We start from the raw sequence: 21,737 nt of genomic DNA, 5'->3' as shown, positions 1-21,737 counted from the left end.
TTTATAGGGGATGTCTTGATAATTGCCAATAATTTCCATCTGTTGTCTATTCCATTTGCACAACAGCATGTGAATTTGATTGTCAAACAGTGTTGCTTCCTAAGTGGACAGTTCGATTTCACAAATGTTTGATTTACTTGGAGTTATATTCTGTTGTCTATGTGTTCCCTTTATTTTTTTGAGCAGTGTATCTATATATCATAGAGAGAGGGAGAGGGAGAGAGATATTCACTTATATTTGTTTTGTGTGTAGGTAAACATTATATTTGACCAGGGGAGCTGTAGCTTGGGAGCCACATGTGGCACGCGGTCCCATAAATTGTGACTCGTGGTTGCTAGCTTGGTGCATTAGCTCCAGGTCTGGCAAACAGGCATGAAGAGCACATCTCAAAATGGTGAGCAGTTCCGCACAGAAGAGCAGATCTGGATGGGCATATACTGGTCAATGTAAGTAGCTGGATATAACATTGAGTTTGGAGTGCTTGATGGGGGAATATTCAATGGGGGTTATTGTGGGCAAGGCTGTGGAATCAGTCGTGGAGTAAGAGCTTATTTTGATGGAGTCTGAGTAATGGAAATTGTGGAGTCGAAGGTTTGGCTTACCGACTCCACAGCCCTGATTGTGGGAACACCTGGATCTTGGTATTCTGATCAGGGTGATTTCTGTGAAAAAGCTTTGGTCATCATACCTGTAATGGGGGCTTTGCTTGCTACTACTGTGAGGGGGGCAGGAGCTGGATGTGTTTCGCGGAGTTTAATTTGGCTCTCAAGGTCAGAAAGGTTGGGGACCTCTGGCCCACAAAAGGAAGGTGCAATTACAATGGGATTACTAAAAATGGGAAAATCTATTCAGTGGAGAAATTAGGCAATTTAACAGATCTTACCTCGACCTCCCTCTGCTTTTTCCTTTCCTCAAACTGCAATCTTCTCTGTAACTCCTCAAGGGCCGCCCTGTACATAGCTTCCTGAGCATTTTGGAATTCGATTATCTGATCAAATACTGCTCGCAGTTGATCTAGTAGCGCCTGAGGAGAGACCAATGGCCATGTTAAAGTGACAGTACAGTGGGTTTTCTTTGTTATTTTTATTTTAGTGCAACAATGACACAAACTCAAAAGCAAATTGTTATTTCTGTGCAAAAGTAAAAAAAATATCATATACAGTACAAACCAAAAGTTTGGACACACCTCATTTAAAGATTTTTCTGTATTTTCATGACTATGAAATTTGTACATTCACACTGAAGGCATCAAAACTATGAATTAACATGTGGAATTATATACTTAACAAAAAAGTGTGTAACAACTGAAATTATGTCTTATATTCTAGGTTCTTCAAAGTAGCAGCAGGCCTACATGGTAAAAAAGCTGCTAGGAAACCACTGCTAAGGATATGCAACAAGCAGAAGGGACTTGTTTGGGCTTAAGAACACAAGGAACGGACATTAGATCAGTGGAAATCTGTGCTTTGGTCTGATGAGTCCAAATTTGAGATCTTTGGTTCCAACCACCGTGTCTTTGTGCGAAGGCAGAAAAGGTGAACGGATGGACTCGACATGCCTGATTCCCACCGTGAAGCATGGAGGAGGAGGTGTGATGGTGTAGGGGTGCTTTGCTGGTCACACTGTTGGGGATTTATTCAAAATTGAAGGCATACTGAACCAGCATGGCTACCACAGCATCTTGCAGCGGCATGCTATTCCATCTGGTTTGCATTTAGTTGGACCATCATTTATTTTTCAGCAGGACAATGACCCAAAACACAGATCCAGGCTGTGTAAGGGCTATTTGACCAAGAAAGAGAGTGATGGGGTGCTACGCCAGATGACCTGGCCTCCACAGTCACCAGACCTGAACCCAATCGAGATGGTTTGGGGTGAGCTGGACCGCAGAGTGAAGGCAAAAGGGCCAACAAGCGCTAAGCATCTCTGGGAACTCCTTCAAGATTGTTGGACGACCATTCCCGGTGACTACCTCTTGAAGCTCATCAAGAGAATGCCAAGAGTGCAAAGCAGTTATCAAAGCAAAAGGTGGCTACTTTGAAGAACCTAGAATATAAGATATAATTTCAGTTGTTTCACACTTTTTGTTAAGTATATAATTCCACATGTGTTAATTCATAGTTTTGATGCCTTCAGTGTGAATGTACAATTTTCATATTCATGAAAATACAGAAAAATCTTTAAATGAGAAGGTGTGTCCAAACTTTTGCTCTGTACTCTACATTTCACATCTCCTCGGCATTACATTGCATACTTTTATTAACTCTTTATTGGGACGAACAAACATACCGTATTTACTAGAGTATAAGCCGAGATTTTCAGTCCATTTTTTGGGCTAAAAGTGCCCCTCTCGGCTTATACTTTATTGTCGGCGGGGGGAGGGGGTGTGGAAGGAGTGGCGGCTGTCACATCATACTCACCTGCTCCCGGCGCGGTCTCTGCACTTCCCTGCTTCTCCGATGGTCTCCGGCGCGTGGTACCGCTCATTAAAGTAATTAATATGGACGCGAGTCCACTCCCATAGGCGTGGCGAGCATATTCATTACTTTAATGAGCGGTACCATGTGACCGCTGAACACAGGAACAAGCTGCCGGCGCACCTGAGACCATCGTAGAAGCAGGGACAAACAGAGAGACCGCCCCAGGAGGGGGTGAGTATGATGGGGTAGGGTGAGCCATGCGATATTCACCTGTCCCCGTTCCATCATCGGGCTCTGTCTTCCGCGTCCTCTGGCTGTGACGTTCAGGTCAGAGGGTGTGATGACGTGGTTAGTGTGCGCCCTCTGCCTAAACAGTCACTGCAGAGACACAGCGGCGCGTGGGGGTGGAACGGGGACAGGTGAATATCGCAAGTGGCGGGGGCCTGAGCCAGCAGCGACACCGGCACCTGGCTCCCAGCGACGAGAGGAAAGTATATCATTGTTTTTTTTTGTTTTGTTTTTTTAATCACAGCAGCAGGAGCATCTTATGGGGCCATCAACCTTTGTGCAGCATTATATGGGGCATAATATTCTATGGAGCATCTTATGGGGCCATCAACCTTTGTGCAGCATTATATGGGGCATAATATTCTATGGAGCATCTTAAGGGGCCATCAACCTTTGTGCAGTATTATATGGGGCATAATATTCTATGGAGCATCTTATGGGGCCATCAACCTTTGTGCAGAATTATATGGGGCATAATATTCTATGGAGAATCTTATGGGGCTATCATTAACCTTTTATGCAGCATTATATGGGGCATATTTTAATATGGAGCATCTTATGGGCCCATCATAAACTGTATGGAGCATTATATGGGGCTCCTGATTCAATATGGATATTCAAAAACACTTAAACTACTGAGGTCTCAATTAATTTTACTTTTATTGGTATCTATTTTTATATTTGAAATTTAGCAGTAGCTGCTGCATTTCCCACCCTAGGTTATACTCGAGTCAGTAAGTTTTCCCAGTTTTCTGTGGCAAAATTAGGGGTCTCTGTTTATACTCGGGACGGCTTATACTCGAGTACATACGGTAATAGCAACTTGTCGCTGCTTTTTTGCGTTTTACATTTGATGTATTCCCCATGCTGCACAAATAAAGTGTAAATTTGATTCTGCAGATTAGTTCAAATTTATACTTTGTTTGATTATTATTTTGTACAATAAATTCACACTTTGAAAACATTTGAGAGCCCTACGTTTTAAAACGTTCTGTTAGTGAAGCTAAATGAGGGCTTATTTTTGGCATGACGAACTGCAGTTTTTTGTGCCATTTTGAGGTACATGAACCTTTTGGATCACTTTTTATTACACTCTTTGGGAGGCAAAATAAACAAAAGAAATTGACGATATCTTTATTCTGTGGGTCAATACAAGCACAACGATACCAAATGACTTAAGGGTTTTCTAATGTTTTCAATACAAGCACAACGATACCAAATGACTTAAGGGTTTTCTAATGTTTTCTTGGATTTGCGAGCAAAAAAAGAAAACAAAAACCCACGTTTTAAATTATTTTTTTTGTCACCATATTGTCATAAACCATACCTTTATTTTCCAATATGCAAAATATTGCAAGGGCTTGTTTTTTGCTGGACAAGTTATAGTATTTATGGATACCATTTTTAAATACATTTGACTTTCTATTTTAAATAATATTTTGTTAGAAAGCAAACACAACAGATCTGAAATATTTATTTTTATTTTATAGAGTTCACAACGCAGTAAAATTAACTGATTATAATTAATTATAATTAACTGCACAAGAGAATCATTTAAAAATATAAATAAGAAAAATTGTGGTTGGCATACTGAGAGAATTTTTTTTTTCCAGCATTGCTTCAGGACTTGATTTTTTACATAACGAACTTGAATTTTTGGTGGTACCATTTTGGAATACTTACGACTTTTGATCACTTTTTAAAAACACCATTTATTTATCCCCTTCACAGTATATGACGTACACTTACATCATATGTCGTGTTCCTGACTTTGATGTGGGCTCACAAGCCAAAATCTATATATGTTTAGTATTTGCATAATCACACTGACCTGGAGAATCATATTTCCAGGTCAGTTTTACCATATAGTGAACAAAGTAAATAAAAAACTATTGTGAAATTGCACTTTTTTTTGCAATTTCAATGCACTTTTCAATGAAATTTTTCCCCCACTTTCCAGCGGGTTACATGATAAAAATAAATGGCGCCATTCAAAAGTACAACTCGACCCACAAAAAACAAGCCCTCATACAACAGTGGATAGCACTGTAGCCTTGCAGCGCTGGAGTCCTGGGTTCAAACCCCACTAAGGACAACATCTGCAAAGAGTTTGTATGTTCTCTCCGTGTTTGCGCGGGTTTCCTCCGGGTTCTCCGGTTTCCTCCCACATTCCAAAGACATACTGATAGAGAATTTAGATTGTGAGCCCCAAAGTGGACAGCGATGATAATGTGTGCAACCTGTAAAGCGCTGCGGAATATGTTAGCGCTATATAAAAATAAAGATTATTATTATATTATTATAATATAGACTGAATTATTATTTTTTTAATGTATGGCTCTTGGAAGGAGAGGAAATGAAAACGAATATCGTATATACTCGAGTATAAGCCAAGATTTTCAGCCCACTTTTTTGGGCTGAAATTGCCCCTCTCGGCTTATACTCGAGTCATACCCAGGGGTCGACAGGGGAGGGGGAGCGGGGGCTGTCTAATTATACTCCCCTAATCCTGGCGCGGTCCCTGTTTCCCGGCGCTGCAGTTTCTTGCTGTAGTGAGCGGTCACGTGGTACAGCTCATTACAGTAATGAATATGCGGCTCCACCTCCCATAGGGGTGGAGCCGCATATTCATTACTGTAATGAGCTGTAACGGTGACCGCTCACTACAGGAAGAAAATGCGGCGCCGGGGAACAGACGTTTAGGGACCTGGTCCTCGTTCCACCGTTGGCGCCGCTGTGTCTTCCGCAGTGACGCTCAGGTTAGAGGGCGCGGTGACGCGATTAGTACGCGTCGCCCTCTTCCTGAACGTCGGTGCAGAGGATGGGAAGACACAGCTGCGATCAGCGGTGGAACGGGGAGCAGGTGACTTTAGCAAGTGCCGGCGAGGTGAGTATGTAATTTTTTTAATCGCAGCAACAGCATATGGGGCAAATACCTGTATGGAGCATCTTATGTGGCCATGTGCAGCATGATATGGGGCAAATATCAGTATGGGGCATGTTATGTGGCCATGTGCAGCATGATATGGGGGCAAATATCTGTATGGGGCATCTGTATGTGGCCATGTGCAGCATGATATGGGGGCAAATATCTGTATGGGGCATCTGTATGGGGCCATGTGCAGCATGATATGTGGGCAAATATCTGTATAGAGCATCTTATGGGGCCATAATCCACATTTGTGGAGCATTATACGGGGCAAATGTCTGTATGGAGCATCTTATGGGGTCATAATCAGCATCTGTGCAGCATTATATGGGGCACATTTTAATATGGAGCATCTTATGGGCCCATCATAAACTGTATGGAGCATTATATGGGGCTCCTGATTAAATATGGATATTCAAAAACACTTAACCTACTGATGTCTCAATTAATTTTACTTTTATTGGTATCTATTTTTATTTTTGACATTTACCGGTAGCTGCTGCATTTTCCACCCTAGGCTTATACTCGTGTCATTAAGTTTTCCCAGTTTTTTGTGGCAAAATTAGGGGGGTCGGCTTATACTCGAGTATATACGGTATATTGAAATTGGCTTAAGCATGAGCGGGTTAAACCCTTTCCCAGCATAAGACATAATGGTACGTCTTATGCCAGGTGTATGTGTACACAAAGTGAAATCAGAACTTCAGCCAGCACTACATATGATGGGTGACAGCTGTGTAATACAGCGAGCATCGGCCATTCACAGCAGCGATAGCTCCGACCGCTGCAGTTTGACCACTTAAAAAGAAACAAAAAATACAAGTTTGAAATCACCGTAATTGTACTGACCTAGAAAGTCATGTTCCAAGTCATATGCTGCATTATGAATACTGAAAATTCAAAATCAACAAAAACAATGGATGAATTGCATTTTTTTCCACTGTGCTTGAAATGGTTTCCTATTTTCCAGTACATTCTATTGTAAAATTAATGGTGTAATTCAAAATAATTACTTGTCCCATAAAATAGCAAAAAAATCAAATGGCTATGTAGATTTAAACAAAATATCCATATCATGGCGCTGAAGAGAAGGGTAGGATAAAAGTGCAACAGTTTGCAGCACAGGGGAAGGGTTAAAATCTAAGGTTTGCAATAATCACAATGAGAATCTTACAGAACCGCTAGGATTTCCATTTTTATATGAAACAGGTAAGCATTAATGCAAAACAGTTTACCCTGGATTCACCGTCTAGAAGACAGCGAGATATGATGGTATCTAAGAAAACCTCATGAGCAGCAATGATGTGATCCAAGTCCTGCGCTTGCTGTACTTTATTCCACAACTCATCCCAAGAACATTCCAGAACCTAAGGAAACCAAAAGGACAATCACACGTTTATTTAGAAGAAAAAATGCAACTAATAAATAAACTAAGCCTGGAGAAAAACAATTATGTACCTCAAATGTGATGTAATACTGCATCTGATGAATGAAATGAACCATTTCTGAAGCCAGGACGTGACACTGATGAAGCACCCCAGACAGCTCTGTAATGGAAATGAATAATGAGAAACAGGACTGATCACTTCGGAGAAAAACCGAAGCGTCATAGCGTATTAAAAAGACGACTTTTCTAAACAGTGTCACTTAACAAAACAAAGGGGTTAATTAGGGGCCTAGACTGCCCACAGCTAAAATAAGAAATAAAGGAAATGTAGCATCAAAAAATTACTTATTGTTTAAATCAGCTTTTTCTGAAAATGTATTTTGTAAAAACTGTTGACAATATTTTTCATATTAAAATCTGTATTAAAAGGGAATCTGTCAGTTGGATCAACCCTCTTAAGCCATCTATATGGGGGCATGTAGGTCATAGGATGCTGAATAAAAGGATACCTTTTCTGCCATCAAATGTCTTATTCCACAGAAATCCACATTTTTCTTCTATGTAAATGAGCTGTTCCAGGCTACAGGTCCGCACTGATCTCCGTGAGAATCTGCGTCTAGAGATTATTTTACATGTAGGGGGAGTGTAATGGCCACTCTCTGCTCTCATTACAGAGCTGTGTGTGATTATACCTGACACATCTGCTGGTTCCGCTCAGCTTCAGCTTACAGACAGACCAGGTTGCAATATCGTTACAATTCAGCAGAGCTCAGAGAGCTGCAAAACATGTGTTTGCGAGAAGGCAAAGTTTAGTTCTAGTGTGCTGTGTTAGTTACTTGTCTCACAATGATAACTCCCCCTTCAAGTAAAATAAGCTCTGGAGGCAGATTTTCAGGAAATCAGTGTCCTCTCCATGGCCTGGAAGAGGTCATTTGCATACAAGAAAAATGTGGAATAAGACATGAAATTGTGCATATCAGTCTATCATTTTATTCATCTACCTATTACCTACATGCCTATATAGATGGCTTCGGAGGATCGATCCTACTGACAGATTCCCTTTAAAAAAATATATATAAATAAGATCTTTTACTTTCCATATTGGCCACTTGCGCTATTCTAGATGGGTACTTTCTGCTTTTTTTTTTTTTTTTTTTTTTTTTTAGAAGGATTTTTCAATTGTCACAGGCAGGATTACGACGTCAGGTTCCACTTCAATAGAGGTTGATAAACATTTACATGCTGTGCTCGCTATTAAGATCTAGCTGGCACCGATCCTGGCTGATATTGGAGGAGCTCCTGCCGTAATTGTTCTGGGCACATAGTCCCTGTGCCTGCACATTGATACCGTTCGGTCTATTTGTAGGAACACCTTGGCTACTAGAACATATCTGTACGTCCAATGTCAGGAAGGGGTTAATTGATAAGTTAGCATTGACCTACACTGAATGTTAATACAATTAAACCAACTCAACAGTAGGGCTGCGTGAACGTGCTTGGAAAACGTGTTACCCGAGTATGCCCAGATGTTACCCAAGTATCTTGGGCGTGCTCAAATAATATGTTCGAGTCTAGGGCAGTGCTCCCCAACTCCGGTCCTCAAGAGCCACCAACAGGTCAAGTTTTGAGGATTTCCTTAGCATTGCACAGGTCATTGAATCCAGTCCAGGTGATGCAATTATCACCTTTGCAATACTAAGGAAATCCTGAAAACATGACCTGTTGGTGGCTCTTGAGGACCGGACTTGGGTAACACTGGTCTAGTGTCTGCGTGGCTCGTGGCTGTCAGAGTCACAAAGCATGCAGCCATTGTCTGTTTGTCCAACAGCAGCAAAACATACAGCCACAGTGACTCAAACATATTATTTAAGAACACCCAAGATACTCGGATAATACCCTAGCATGATCGGATAACAAGATATCCGAGCACATTCGCTCATCACTTCTCAACAGTTGTGTGTTTCCACAGCACCCCCTTGAGGAAGTTAGGTGTAGTGTGGTGATGCAACATGGGGCTATTCCCCTATTTTTCCATGGACAATATGATCTACAATGGTAATTACCTGATTACTTTTCTTGTGTGAACATGATTTAGCAATCTTACCATACTTTTTAATACCTGACTACATCTATGTAGAATCTAATGTTTACATTGTCTATTTACAGCATATTATCATAATAGAACATATACACTGCACTGTATGCACTGAATTGTCTCACAGGAAAGCATTTGGTGGTTTGGGGATCTTTCTTTTCTTCCTTGGAGTGTGAATGTATACTGGTTCATATCTACATATTTGACAATATCCACATTTGGACTTGGTGTAGAGGACCTTTCACCAGTTTCAGCATGTTCAACTGGCCACATCATGGAATAGTGGCTGCAAAGCTGAAGAAAATTTATTTTCTCAAATTAAAGCTTTAATGGTTTTTAAGAGAAAATATGAATAACATACGAATGAAAAGGATTCAACAAATCCTATGCATTGGGAGAAATGTTTCTCACAACTTTTTTTTTTGTTTTTCCCCCTGGAGGCGAGCATTTCTTCCCCCAGATGACTCTGACTAATCATAAGCAGGATGTAATAAAGGGAAAAATGAATATACCTCTACAATACCTTAGGACAGGCATTGTCCTGAGTGAGCCTTGTAATAACAGACAGTCTATGCACTGACCTCACTCTGATCTAGTCCAACACCTCCTGCTGTAATCACACACAATCTGCAGTGAGATCACTAAGGAGAGCGGACTTTCTGTCATTACATGTCTCACACTGAAAACTTGTCTCTAAGCTTTAGTGAGGATGTCTTTTTTTTTTGCTTAACATATATTATAACGCAGAATTTACTAGCTAATAAAATTTGAGGAGGAGAGGAGAAACTAAAAAAAATATATATATTTTATTCGGTTTTGAAGCCACTATTCCATTATGTGGTCAGGTTAATATGCTTAAACTGGTGAGGATATGTCTTCTTTAAAGGGACATGTCACTCAATTCATGCTACCCAAAAGACGGGCAGTATGAATTGGAGCCTATAGAGAGACTGCAGTTTACAATTGCTATTGGACTATAGGAGGCCAGTTGACTAGTCCAGTACAGTCCCAGGCTGGCTTTCCCCGGGCGGAGAGAAGTCAGCCGTACTAGTGAGGTCTGTCCTTATAGTCCCTGGCTGACTTTTCAAATTATGTTTTCTCTGAAATTGGTGTTTTTTTGCTTCAGTAGTCATTTAATTACCGTATTTTCCGGCGTATAAGACGACTTTTTAACCCCCGAAAATCTTCTTAAAAGTCGGGGGTCGTCTTATACGCCGGGAATCGTCTTGTACGCCGGTGTATATGGTGGGTGGGGAGGGGGAGTGATCCTGATGACGAGGGGGCGTCTCACAGGAAAGTGAGTAATCCCCATTACCTTATCCTAGCGGTGCAGCGTGGGGGTGTCAGTGCTGGGAGCGGCTGTGTTCTGGTGCGGCGGCTCCTCTTCTGTGTGGGGCCTCTGTGCTGTGGGGTGGCGGCGGCAGCGGCGTATCTTTATCCAGTTGGGGCTCCTCCGGCATCTCCTTAGCCCTGGAGGCCCCGCCGCAACTCCATCGGTGCAATGTGGTGGCCTCCGGGAAAATGGCCGCTGCTCAGATTCAGATCTCGTGTCCCGAGATTTCGGGACGAGATCTGAATCTGAGCAGCGGCCATTTTCCCGGAGGCCACCGCATCGCACCTATTGAGCTGCCTCCGGGAAAATGGCCGCTGCATTGCACCGATGGAGTTGCGGCGGTGCCTCCAGGGCTAAGGAGATGCCGGAGGAGCCCCAACTGGATAAAGATATGCCGCCGCCACCGCCACCGCACAGCACAGAGGCCCCACACAGAAGAGGAGCCGCCGCCGCACCAGAGCACAGCAGCCGCCGCACCAGAGCACAGCAGCCGCCGCACCAGAGCACAGCAGCCGCCGCCGCCACTCCCAGCACTGAGACCCCCACGCTGCACCGCTACGATAAGGTAATGGGGGATACTCACTTTCCTGTGAGACGCCGCCTCGTCATCAGGATCACTCCCTCCCCCCCCCAAAAGGCACATATTCACCGGCCCTATAAGACGACATAGGGTGTATAAGAAGACCCCCGACTTTTAAGAAGATTTTATATTTTAACTGGTAAAGTTGGGGGGTCGTCTTATACGCCCAGTCGTCTTATACGCCGGAAAATACGGTATATTAATGGATTTGGGCCAAAATTCTTTTATTTTCTGCATGCACTGTCTTTTTGTCAATTGACTTTGATTCCATGTACTGCATTTTAAAAGTAGCACCCTAATTATGTATGTAGAGAGTCTAAAACGCCAATTTCACTCATCAGATGGAGCGTAGATCACCTTACCACAGCCTAATATATGCCTATAAATCAGGATCAGGGGGTCAGGAGACCGGCAACTGGCCAAGACATCGCAATCTAAGCTCAAAAAGTGAAGTTTGAAGCGTGTAGGTGGCTTTACACTGACTAAGCTCAGTGATTGTCTGGAGCACTTGCAAAAAGGAAGCCCTGGAGGGTAACTGACCTTATACTATATGGTGAAACGGGACAACCCTATAAACCTGTTTTTAAACATAGGTACAGAAATTTTCACGCAACTAAAAAGTCCTTTATGGTGTCACTCATCCATAAGAAATTTGATTAAAAATTTGTTAGGGAGGTCTCCGAATTCCATCAGAAATAATTAACAAATTTAGGCAAGTTGTCTAGATAAGCAGAAAGAGGTTCAGTGACAGGCTGACTACAAGTGAAGTATAATAATTCAAAACATGAGGATTTTACTGCAAGAAAAACAAAACAAAAAGACACATGTAGTCATATAAACTGAAGAATCTATATTTAAAAAATATATTATGACATATTCTAATCCACACAAGCACACTGAATGTGTGTAAAAATATAAAAATAAATATTTATGCCTAAGCTGTGTTTTATATGTCAGCTACAATGATGTTATGGTCTGTGAAATTAAAAGAGAAAAAAAAAACAATTCTAGATTAAAAATAAAAGTAAAGGCTGTAAACATACCTGGCAAACTTTTCAGTAATTTTGCATTGCACATATGCCCTTTCCAAATGTCCGTTAGGATGTATTCCATTCTTTTTGCACGCCACAGAAAGTTGAACACACGGAGATAATGACTCATGCATTCTCTGGTAAATACCTCAATTTACATATATAAAGAGAAGAAGAAAAAGGGAATAATGACCAATTTGCCAAAGAGAAGAGTTATTAAAAAAAAAAATTTTTTGAAGAGAAAAAAAAATGAACAGTTAGCAAATTCAGGCATGGCTGAAAAATGTTAAGTGTGGGACTCTACAGATTGTGACAAAAACGAATAAAAGTAATTGGCCTATTTAGCTACACCGCCAGGAAGAAAAATATAAACCTGAAAAATGTGGTGATCTGCTGGTAGTTGGGCAGCGGTTTAAAGAACCGACACACACACACACGCACGCTATTAGCCAATTGATCACTAGGCCAACCACTATCTCCCCCAACCCCAATTAAAAAAAAAAGCTTGGCGGAGTATTTCTGTATTCTCTTCTGCTCTGGCGGCTGCTTATCATCTCAAGAACAAAAGTGTAAGCCACTGGAAATCTAACGGCGATCCTTCTCTCCTCCGTCATCTACTGGGGTAGCGTCAGTAGGCCGCCGTGCTAATTAGTGCCAGATGATCCCATGGAAATCGCTGGGTTCAGCCGAATTAAGTGCAATGTGTATGGGGGCTTGTAGGGAAGAAATTATCAACCTTGATATCAAATTTAACAACTATGTCAAAAAAAGATTAAATTATACATTTATGCATGTACCAAGAAATATACGTAATTGTGACCATGGTCACAAATATACAATATATACAATTTATTTCACCATAGACACATTGAGCAGGCTCTCCTTAAAAGTGCATACAAATTAGATCAGACCTCAGTACAAACATTCTCAAGTAAAAAGATCCCACTTGCTCCCTGAACAAAGCGATATAATGCGCTCATTAAGGAAAATACCCGTTCTATGTGATAAAACGCTTCTGAACAATAAACCAGCTATTTTCTAATCAAATCTAATGAATCCTTCATCATATTTTATTTTAAATAGTACAAATATGATAGTACTTAAATACATTTTACAGTGCCTGGCAAATTATTTCAAATTAGTTGATAGTCTATGAATAATGGAACACAATGAATGAACTATTTCATTAAGGACATGCTTAAATCTGAAAGGGAACAAATGAATTATTGAATATATAAGAAATGGTTTAAATAAAAGGCATTGATCTGCAGATTACAAATTTAGAAATATAGTCAGATTGTAGCTGGAGCACTCACAGATGCCAAGTGATGGCTTTAATCAGATGTTCCATATTGTATATGGAAAAAATAACCACTAAGTCGAAGAATGAAATTTCTCTGTATGTAGCGTCTCGTGTAAACATTCATAAAATATTGTGAGTTTACTCATCTGGACAATTCAAGATTTTCTACTGTTCCCATCACATTATCTCCATTAGCTATTGGGAATATGTAATGGGAATTAGCCATGACCACCATAAAGTAAAAGATGTTTGATTATGCACTGCTCACTTAGGACCCATCCAGTCACTTCTCCGTAGGCTAAGAGTTGAGGGGTGAAGGGGAGAGACAATAGTTTTCATTCTTATGGGAGTCCATTTGTCATTAATGTCCATTTTCAACATGCACAAAAAAATAGATCTAAAATGCATAATAGTTTCCTATTTAATTTTGCAATGCTGACATACAGATGGTGTCTGAATGGAATTTTAAATGTTTACGTGTACTACCACACTGATTGACCCCCTTCAACCTCCAAGTTTTCACCTTCTTGACCAAGCCAAAGTTTACAATTCTGACCAGCGTCACTTTATGTGGTGATAACTCTGGAATGCTTCAAATTATTCCAGTGATTCTGAGATTTTTCGTGACACATTGTACTTTATCTTAGTGGTAAATTTATTTTGACATTTTCTTGCGTTTATTTGTGAAAATACTGGAATTTTGGCCCAAAAAAATAAAGGTCGCAATTTTCGAAAATATTAATTTTTATAAGCAGATGGTTATATCACACAAAATAGATGATAAATAACATTCACCATATGTTTACTTTACATCTGCATCATTTTTTTTTTTGTTACAAAGTTAGAAGGGTTAAAATTTGATCAGCAACATTTACAAAACCAATTTTTTCTTAGTAAACCACCTCCCATTAGAAGTGACTTTGGGGGGCCTATGTGACAGAAAATAGCCAAAAGTGACACCATTTTAAAAACTGCACCCCTCAGAGTGCTCAAAACTACATGCAATAAGTTTATTAACCCTTCGGGTGCTGCACAGAAATTAAAGCAACTTGGAAGGAAAATAATTACAATTTTACTTTTTCCCATAAAAATGTTGCTTTAGCCCCAAATTTTTCACTTTCTCAAGAGTAATAGGAGAAAATGGACAGCCCAATATGCTGTGCAATATTTCCTGAGTAAGCCGATAGCCAATATGTGGTGGAAAACTACTGTTTGGGTACACGGCAAAGCTCGGAAAGGAAGGAGTGCCATTGGACTTTTGGAGCAGAAAATTGGCTGGAATAGATATCGGACCATGTTTCCGTTTATATCTAAACCTCCCACAAGTGACCCGATTTTGTGAATTACAGTCTTTGAGGAATTTATTTAGAGGTATGGTGAGCACTTTGAACCCACAGGTTCTTCACAGAATTTTATGTTAATATGTGAAATTAAACAATTTTCAAGAGGGTAACATGTGAAAATGGAACATACAATTTTTTTGTACATTTTCTCCTGAGTACACCAATACCCAATATGTTGTGGAAACCTACTGTTTGGGCACATGGAAAGGAAGGAGCGCTATTTGACTTTTGGAGCGCAAAATTAGATGGGATAGTGGACGTCATGTCGCATTTGCAGAGCCCCTGAGGTGCCTAAACAGTGGAATTATGCATCCATTATGGACCCCATTTTGGAAACTACAGTCTGCCTTATTTTTGGGAATCTTTCATCAAGAATTCCACCTGAATGACATATTTCATAGATTTACACGGAAACCCCGAGGTAAGAGCTTAGCATAGTAGAGCACAAGCTAAATGTGAGCCGAGTCTTCATGCGATCTTTGGGAGGCAGAATAAACAAATCAACAGCAGGTCGAGAATTGGTTTTATGTTATTTTTATGCCGTTCCTCGTGCGGTATAAGTGATTAGGCTACGTTCACATTTGCGTTGTGCGCCGCAGCGTCGGCGACGCAACGCACAACGCAAACAAAAACGCAGCAAAACGCATGCACAACGCTGCGTTTTGCGACGCATGCGTCCTTTTTTTGGTTGATTTTGGATGCAGCAAAAATGCAACTTGCTGCGTCCTCTGCACCCAGACGCGTGCGCCGCAGTGACGCATGCATCGCAAAACACAAGTGCAACGCATGTCCATGCGCCCCCATGTTAAATATAGGGGCGCATGACGCATGCGGCGACGCTGCGGCGCAGACCGCAAATGTGAACGTAGACTTAGATGACTTTATTCTTCGGGTCAATGCAATTACATAGATATCAGATTTACATAATTTTTAATGTTAGGTTGCTATAACACACTTAAAGATGGAGTTTTTGTAACAAAAAATATGATTTTGCGTCGCCATGTCCTGAGAGCTACCGTATATACTCGAGTATAAGCCGACCCCTCTAATTTTGCCACAAAAAACTGGGGAAAACTTAATGACTCGAGTATAAGCCTAGGGTGGGAAATGCAGCAGCTACTGGTAAATGTCAAAAGTAAAAATAGATACCAATAAAAGCAAAATTAATTGAGACATCAGTAGGTTAAGTGTTTTTGAATATCCATATTGAATCAAAGTTCATGATGGGCCCCATAAGATGCTCCATATTAAAATATGCCCCATATAATCCTGCATAAAGGTTAATAATGGCCCCATAAGATGCTCCATAGACACATTTGCCCAATATAATGCTGCACAAATGTTGATTATGGCCCCATAAGATGCTCCATAAAGATATTTGCCCCATATAGTGCTGCACAAACGTTAATTATGGCCCCATAAGATGCTCCATAAAGATATTTGCCCCATATAATGCTGCACAAACATTGATTATGGCCCCATAAGATGCTCCATACAGAGACTTGCCCCATATAGTGCTGCACAAACATTATGGCCCCATAAGATGCTCCATACAGACACTTGCCCCATTTGCTGTTGCTGCAATAAAAAAAAAAATCACATACTCACCTCTCCATCGCTCAGGACCCCGGGACTTTCAATATTCACCTGACTTCGTTCCGGCGCCGCTCCATCTTCAGCGTCTTCTGCACTGACGTTCAGGCAGAGGGCGTGCACTAACCACGTCACCGTGCCCTCTGACCTGAGCGTTACTGCAGAAGACGCTGAAGACGGAGCGGCACCGGAACGGGGAGCAGGTGAATATCGCGCAGCGCTCCCCTCCCCATTATACTCACCTGCTCCTGGCTCCGTGCAGTCCCTGGCTCCGCAGCTTCTTCCTGTACTGAGCGGTCACCGTTACCACTCATTACAGTAATGAATCTGCGGCTCCACCCCTATGGGACCTGCAGGGACCACACCAGGAGCAGGTGAGTATAATTAGACAGCCCCCGCTCCCCCTCCCCTGCTGACCCCTGGGTATGACTCGAGTATAAGCCGAGAGGGGAACTTTAAGCCCATAAAAATGGGCTGAAAATCTTGGATACCCGAGTATATACGGTATGTTTCAATCTTACTGCCGGCTTGTTTTTTGCAGGATGAATTGACGTCTTTATTGGTACCATTTTCAGACACATTTTTGATCACTTCTCAATTTGATTTTTAAGAGGCAGAATCAACAAAAACCAGCAATTTAGGAATTGTGTTTTTTTCTTATGTTTGTGGGAGTGTTCGAGCTTTATGCCATTCTCCGTGTGGTAAAAGTGATAAGACTACGTTATTCTTTGAGTCTGTGCGATTAAATCAATAATTTAATAATTGTTTTACATTTTGCCTCTTACACAATAAAAACTATTCTTTTAGAAAAAATAATTCTTTTTGTATTGCTATATTCTGAGAGCTATAGCTTTTATTCTTCCACTGACAGAGCTGTATAGTGGCGTGTTTTTTGAGGTACAAAATTACATTTTAAGCGATATTTTTATTTACATTCGACTTTCTGATCAAGTTTTATTCCACCTTATGTTCAGAAGGATAATGAAAAAGCACAGTTATTTGACACTTTTTTTTTTTCTTTTACAGTGTTCTCTGCAGGGGTTAACTAGTGTAACTGTTTTATAGTTCGCTTCGTTACGGACTTGGCGCTACCAAATGTGTACTTGTTTTGTTTATTTTTGTTTTTATATAAATATATGTATTTATTGGTTGAATTTAAAAAACCTTTTTTTTTTTCTACTTTTTTGCTATGAGACTTTAAAACTTGTATTCGTCTGATCACTGGTAAAATGCATTCTAGCCATCAATGCTGCACTTACAGAAGCCTCTTAGATCATGCTCCTGCCATGGTCTAACAGGCTTGGCGTAACTGGCAGACCCAGAGGTCGTCATGACTAAGGGCGCCCATCAGAAGGGAGAGAGAGCACCCTCTATCTCCTAGCCTCCTAAATGTTGCAACTGATATCAATTGCAGCATTTAGGATGATACATGGCTGGGCACCGATTCTGGCCTTAACAGTGGGAGCTCGGTCATAACTTACTTAAGTCAAAGGTCGTGAAGGGGTTGAAGAGTAACTAAACTTTATTTTTTTTTTTATAATTCTGTCTAGCATGGAAAGTTATAAAACATTGCACATCACTTTGATTAGGGAATTGCTTTCATTTCTTTAAAAAATGCATGTAATTGGCTAACAACTAACAAATTAAACCTGCACTCTGAAATGCTATGGTATGCAAATATTGAATATATGAAAATGGAATCGTATTACTAATATAGAAAAGAAGCAGAAAAAAAATTAAGGTACTTAGCACATAAATTGGTCAATTCATGTGTGCCCAACAGCCAACGACAAGACGACCACCTCTGCTGGGACCTTAACCTAACATAATATTTGTTATATTTGCATTCACATATGATCGTAGGCTTTCAGCTGGGAAGAGGTATCAATGTGGGTTAGGGTCCCAAACACAGGAGGTTGGCAGTTGGGCACACATGAATTGGACAATTTAAAGGCCAAAGTTCCTTCATTTTGTAACTTCTTTCTAAAGCAGTAATGCAATTCCAATTTCATATATCCAATGTTTGCATACTACAGTGTTTCAGAGTGCAGCTTTATAATTTGTTAGTTACTTATAGAGTGGATTTCTTTGCCTGCATCTGTTCACATTTGTCTTTCTGTTTGGAAGTGATAATCAGCCTTTTTCATTTTTGTAACTGGCCTCCAAACATCGGTATTTTCCTGCCTTTAGCTGTATTGATATCAGAAGGTACTCATTTGGAGTACAGAGGATGGCGGTGAAAGAATCAGCACCTGTATCATCCTCTCAGTGTTGTGCTATCAGAACAATCTCCTGTGGCAGGCTTGTTGCCAGAATTAGAGACAAAGGTGTTAAAGCAGACCCTTTCACTGCCGTCATCTGTACCCCAAATAAGTAAGTTCTAATATAAGCGCAGCTAAAGGTAGAAAAATAAACTGGGGGGAAAGCAGGGGTTTGGAAGTCCCTTAAATGCAATATTTATTTTTTCTGTCATGGTCAAAATTATTAAAATGATTGATATTATTTCATAGTCTTATGTATATATGATTGTTGTAACTGATTATATACATATGGTTGTCATTATTGCTGATATCATTCTAATTCCTAATACTGCTTTTTAAGAAAAGCAGAAGCAGGTGTTGACTAAAACAGGCATATCGGGAGACTGGAACCAGGGCTGTGTAGTCGGAGCCCATTTTGGTGGAGTTGGAGTCGGTGTCATGGAAATTGAGGCGTCGGGAGGTTTGGCTTACCGCCTCCACAGCCCTGAAGAACCAGCACATGCTGCATCGCCCAACCAAATTACACGGAGCTGTAGCCACTGTAAGCGGTGAGATGTCTTTCACTTCTAACTTACTGTGGCAATTGGTCCATCCACGTGATAGTCTAAACTAAATACATCCCATCCAGTGTCTCCAGGTGAAACCTAAAAATAATGAAACATAAGGTCTGAGTTATAAATGTGGTTATGGGGACATTCATGTACAGCAGTGTTCCCCAACTCTGGTCCTCAAGAGCCACCAGCAGGTCATGTTTTCAGGATTTCCTTAGTATTGCCCAGGTAATAGAATTATTGCCTGTGCAGGTAATGCAATTATCACATGTGAAATACTAACTGAAAACATGACCTGTTGGTGGCTCATGAGGACTGGAGTTGGGGGAACACTGATGTAGAGAAACAAAAAAGATACAATCGAGAATCATGTATAGAAAAGTCGCAGTCTTCGGACGTTTTGAACATGAAGTCCAGGCTGCAGATGATTTCTGACTTCCTCTTCATGTTCAAAATGTCCTAAGGTGCTGGAACATTGCCGACACCAGAGGGGCGTATCAGCTTTTTTGTTTATTTTAATTGGGTCCAAACATTTATATCAAGTAGGGGCTGTTGTCCTAGTAGTGGACAACCCCTTTAAATCCGTTTCACACACAGTCCAACTTTCACATGTTGCCTGTCCTCCAGAATCTAACTCCGTAACACCAAAAAACTGACTAGGAAGAGATTAAAAGTAGGCAGAGCACAAATGGTATAATATATGAAATAAAAGCAAGCTGAAACCAATGGAGAGCTATGCAGAGTAGGAATGCTCAATCATTACTAATAATTATAAAAGTGAAAAAACATCCATATTTTACATTCGTTCAATCATTTAAAGAGTATCAATTCTTGCCATCAGGAAACACATGAAATTATTAAAGTGCTAGACGGCAAAAATATTCAAAAAGCAAAGCTTTTATAACATGCTGTTTTTGTGTGATACAAAGCACCTTCGCTGCTTTTAATTCCACCAAAACAGGATTTTTTTTTTATTATTATTTTTTTTAGAAAAACAGAAATATTCCCGTAAAGCTCGGAACTGGAGTGGCCAATTAGATGTGAGGAAAGAAAATTTCAGCCACAAAAGTAAAAAAAAATATATACATATGTTTGACAAAGACTTGGTATAAACAATATGCACTATTAGCACAGGGGGGAAACAGATTGGTCTTGTGACATATTTCAATCTTGTTTTTTGTTAGAGGCCCGCCTGAGTTATTAGCTAGCAGGCACTCTCAATAACAAGAGAGTTTTATTTTAAAGAGGAGGCCTTGATTCTTATTTTGATTTTTACAGTGCGGATGAATGCAATAAATAATGTCTTCTTATTTCTCCTAAATGGCCCTATTTGAATCATCAAAAGAAAATTGAGGTTATTATGTGCTCTGTCTAGCAGCACTTTAGTTGCCAGCGCGAAGGATGTTTGTTTATGACTTTATATTGGCAAGGGAGGTACTGCTGAATTAAACACTAGAAATGTTTTAGGATGCAGGCATTTGTATGCAATAGCCAAGGTATTAGTCTGGTGCATTTCCACACCGTAAAATACAAGAAAATTACCTTTAATACAAGGGTATTCTGCATGACATACAGCCAATTATGCACCAAAACATCCTGTTTCTGTTAGTTTAATAAGTATTCACTTTACCCTAAGTTTAGAACAAATCAATCCACCATACGAGTACGGTATATCAATGATATGTGCACAATGCAGCTTAGATGTTCAGTGATGCCTTGTTATAGATAAAGGACATTAGAAGCTAAGGAAACAAAGCTGCTTGGCTGACGGAAAGAACTACATTTTAATAAAAAATTACACTTTAACAAACAAAACTTTCTCCATCAGTCCATGAAATTATTTAAGAAGTTCATGCTCCATCAAAAAAGTGCATTTACTAAACTCAAGAACCTACCAGCAAACAGAAGAAATTCAGCTCTCCACTTCAGGAAGACATGAAAAGCCCATCAATAGTGATGAGCGAACGTGCGGTTGTTCAATTCCTGCATGTGTTGCGGTTGTCGAACAGCCGGGAGACATGCAGCCGAGAGGGCATATTTTTCGGAGCACGCCAAAGTTACTCGGTTAGCACATGAGCATGCTCAGATAACATCTCATCCGAGCACATTCTCTCATCACTACTAGTATTACTACTATCAACCTAGTTGTGGAGTGAAACCGGAATGGCTGGAGCGTCAATACATAACCGCACTCGAATCAAAGTACAACATCTACATGGAGTTTATGTTCTAATAGTGTTTGCTTGGGTCTCCGACAGGCATTCCGATTTCCTCCCACACTCCAAAGACTTAGGTCTTGTATCGTTAACACTGGAATAATACATGGAAGTCTTAAATGAAGGGGTGTGGTGGACTAAAAGGAGCCCGATTCATTAGGAGGCACACATCCTTTAATGAATCAGGGGCAAATTCAAACGACGTGCACCTTTATGCACCTAGCCAGAAATCTTACTCCAGTTGGTGACTGGAGTAAAATGTCTGGTATAAGGTACACCTTAGCGTGCCAAGAATTTGTCAGGCAGTTGTTTCTTTGACCCCCCCACCCCTACTTTAGTGAAATCAGCAAAAGTCGCAACATTTTTGCACTACGCAGAGTCTTCAAATTGTGTTACACAAGTTTGC

At 40.5% G+C, this 21,737-nt stretch overlaps 1 protein-coding gene across 1 annotated transcript in view; it reads right to left on the bottom strand.

Annotated features, from left to right (window-relative positions):
* The window catches only part of TUBGCP3 (tubulin gamma complex component 3), a 164,235-nt gene that overhangs the window by 18,984 nt on the left and 123,514 nt on the right, over positions 1–21,737 (bottom strand). Inside the window, exons 16-20 of the mRNA XM_077296976.1 lie at positions 19,140–19,208; positions 12,077–12,212; positions 7,097–7,185; positions 6,874–7,005; positions 885–1,025 (exon numbers count right to left, since the gene is read on the bottom strand). Coding sequence (XP_077153091.1) covers positions 885–1,025; positions 6,874–7,005; positions 7,097–7,185; positions 12,077–12,212; positions 19,140–19,208 — 567 coding nt within the window. The remainder of the gene's footprint in view (positions 1–884; positions 1,026–6,873; positions 7,006–7,096; positions 7,186–12,076; positions 12,213–19,139; positions 19,209–21,737) is intronic.

This window comes from Ranitomeya variabilis, chromosome 3, assembly GCF_051348905.1.
Source record: "Ranitomeya variabilis isolate aRanVar5 chromosome 3, aRanVar5.hap1, whole genome shotgun sequence".
Taxonomy (NCBI): domain Eukaryota; kingdom Metazoa; phylum Chordata; class Amphibia; order Anura; family Dendrobatidae; genus Ranitomeya; species Ranitomeya variabilis.
The sequence above is the reverse complement of the archived record's forward strand: the minus strand, read 5'-3'. Positions and strand labels throughout refer to the sequence as shown.